Source organism: Diabrotica virgifera, chromosome 2 (genome assembly GCF_917563875.1).
Source record: "Diabrotica virgifera virgifera chromosome 2, PGI_DIABVI_V3a".
NCBI lineage: Eukaryota > Metazoa > Arthropoda > Insecta > Coleoptera > Chrysomelidae > Diabrotica > Diabrotica virgifera.
In genome coordinates, this window is record NC_065444.1 from 2318765 (window position 1) to 2321920 (window position 3156).

Consider the following 3156-nt stretch of genomic DNA (forward strand, 5'->3'; position numbering starts at 1 on the left):
CGGACACCCTGTAGGGAGAAAAAGGTACAACGGTGGGTATACATTATGCATCAAAATCATGTTTAGTCTTATAATATAAGAGCCGGTCCGGTATAAGGTCCACAAAATATTATTTTGTGGACATTTTATTTTTTAAACTTTCCGGATATCTTTAAAAACAGAAAATGGACGGTTTTACTCGTTAACATTTTTAACCGAAACAATAGTATCGTGTCTAAACATTTATTTTCTTCCACCTGGTCTGGTATAAATAAGCTCAAAAAAGAAGTTTGTGTAAACCTTTTCCCAATAGTTGGCGCAAAATTTTGCGCCAATGTGTTTTAAATACATTCATTTTTTTCGAATCCTGAGAAAACTAATAAATATTTTAAAAAAATTTAAACTGAGAATGAAAGATTACATCATGACCGAGGGTAGAAAGTCCCTAAGAATAACCAAAAGTTACTTTTGAGTGAGATATTTGAAATTAAAAATCACACCAAATTTTCTCTTTTATTTCACCCCTGTAACTTATTAAAATGAACAGTATAGAACTTTTCGGGCACTTTCGATCCTCGGTAATAATGCAATCTTTCATTTTGCATTTAAATTATTCAAAAAAACTTTTACTTGTCTCAGGATTCGAAAAAAAAAATGAATGCATTTAAAACATATTGTCGCGAAATTTTGCGCCTTTACGCATTTTACGCCCTTAAGGAGTTGGCACAAAATCTTGGTTCACTGCTATTTAAATGCATTCATTTTTTTGGAATCCTGAGAAAACATATAAATATTTTTGAAACAGAATAAAACACTATGTTATTACCGTACCGAGGGCAGAAAGTCCCCGAAAACTTCTATAATGTTTATTTTAATTAGTTACTGGGGTGAAAAAATGAGAAAATTTAGTCCGATTTTTAATATCAAATATTTCATTCAAGATACTTTTTGGTTATTCTAAGGGACTTTCGGCCCTCGGTAATAATGTAATCTTTCTTTCTGCCTTTAAATTTTTCAAAAATATTTATTAGTTTCTTCAGGAAAAAAATGAATGCATTTATGTAGCATTGGACCAAGATTTGGGCCAACCCCCTTAAGTTTATTACACGAGTATAACGTGCATAATATAGCAAAATGTTACTATATTACACATACATGCCAAATGATTTTATTTTTATTATTTTAGTTCTCAGATGTTACCAAACAAACTGAAAGAAAAATGATTTCCTGTAAAAATCCTAATAAGTTACTGAAACTGTTAGTCCTTGTAACATGTCAAGTTAAATATTGTCTTTGTATAGGATTAAGCCACAATAATTGATTGTAATTATAATTACATTTTTGAATAAGTTTGACGTTTGTAAATCGAAACGTCAATGCAATTAAAATGTAATTTTAATTACAGACAATTATGACTTAATCCCATACACAATATACAATATTTAACTTGTTTATTGACAACAGGTCTTTTAATTTGACTAAGATTTTGTCTAAAGGGCACATTTAAAATCAAAATATGCAATTTCTTTTCTTTCTGAAATGAAACTTATTATTGTTTTGTATAGGGCTTTTCAACGCTTCTCATTTGTTTCGGGCACTTGTCATATTATGTCGTATATTAATATCATACAACAATATGACAAGTTCCCGAAACAAATGAGAAACGTTGAAAAGACCTATTTCAGCCAATATTTAGAAAATTACATTATAAAACAAAGAAAGTTTTTTGGCTGTTTTTTACCTGAAAAAAGAAAAAGTAAAACAATAGGATAATTGTAACAAATAATATTTATTTTCAAGTATTTTTTCTATTAAAAATACAAACTGTATCACAGTATCGCTCGCAATACAAAAATTACACAAAAAACTCTTTCATCATCAAACATATCAATAAACATTTTTTGATTATGATTGCTTACTTTAACATTGCTTTCAAAATCACAGGTACCAACTTCATATAATATCACAAATAAATTAATAGATTCTATCTCTACTTTACCTAACATTAAATTTAAAGCTTTTCAAAAATGGAAGAGATCTGACTCTATCTTAAATCTAAGATTAAAGCAATTGAGCAATTATTAAACATCGAAAGACACAAGTGAGATTTTTGAATATTTACAAAAAAATAAAGTCTATGTTTCACCAAGGCCTCCACATCGCTTCTTGCTTTGCAACTTTCAGCAAACCTGCAGTGGAACAATCCATGGGTTGATTTGGTGAGGGGCTACACCTCGAAGAACTGGATGAGGCTGGTGTCAAAGGCATTGTGTAATGGTGAGGCACTTCAGTTTCTAGGTTTGGTGAACCAGGAGGTGTATATTGTGAACTTACTTGAATAACTAGAGGAGATACTTTATCCATTTCATTGAGGCGATGTCCAAGGTGGGTCATCAGTTTGGTTCCAAGTTGGATATCAACACCAGGAGTTGAAGCAAGGCACCTGGAGACTTCATTGGCACAGTGTGTGTACCCAGCTCTGAATCTGTCAGCATCTATCACTGGATTGGTGGATAATCTCTGTTGTTTTCTTAGTTTGTGGAGGTGACGCACTGTTAATTCTAAGATATCTGCTTTTTCTAACTTAGAAACGTTTTCACCTTCACTCTGGAGGGCAGTAACCATAAGTTCTTTTAGTTCATCGAGGCACCTATTGATTCTAGCTCTTCTTTTTCTTTCTAACATTGGTTTCATCACTTTCCTGTACTGATAAGTACGGGATATCGGCTGCGATTCTTCGACAGAAGTCGGAGTGATCATTTCATACGACATTTTCAAAACACACGTGAATACGAACGCACAGAGCGGAGCGACAATAGCACAAGTTAACGTTTCGAGAGTGGAACTCTGAATGAAGCGGAAAATGGTAGGGAGCGGGTTTTTATAGCGCGCCCAGGTGTGTAGAGTGAGCTAAACGGGCTTGTGGTGCTGTGCTTCGATCGTGGGAATCTCGGAGGCTATGGTGTTCCCACACTTTAGCCACCTGTGACTATTCGAGCGCGTGCAGCTGCTTTACTTCTGTCTCGCTTGCGGGCGCTCTCTTTTCTGTGTTAGTCAATTTGAACACTGGCGGCGAACAGAGGAATTTTACATAATTTATGCGAGGGATTTTTTTTAGAAAAAAATTTAAAAATAATAAATTAGTTTATGTAGATCCAATAGTTTTTTTTAAATATG

General features: G+C 33.3%; 1 protein-coding gene across 1 annotated transcript; it reads right to left on the minus strand.

Moving 5' to 3' along the window:
• Window positions 1–1749: 1749 nt before the first annotated feature.
• Window positions 1750–2937, minus strand: LOC114328080 (enhancer of split mbeta protein-like). Its single transcript, XM_028276833.2, has one exon. It carries the CDS (start codon window positions 2749–2751, stop codon window positions 2122–2124), a length of 630 nt encoding a protein of 209 aa, XP_028132634.1. The 5' UTR covers window positions 2752–2937; the 3' UTR covers window positions 1750–2121.
• Between the last annotated feature and the right edge of the window lie 219 nt (window positions 2938–3156).

Coding starts and splice junctions, on each gene's coding strand:
- LOC114328080 (XM_028276833.2), bottom strand. CDS start 2,751: ATGTCGTATGAAATGATCACTCCGACTTCTGTCGAAGAATCGCAGCCG.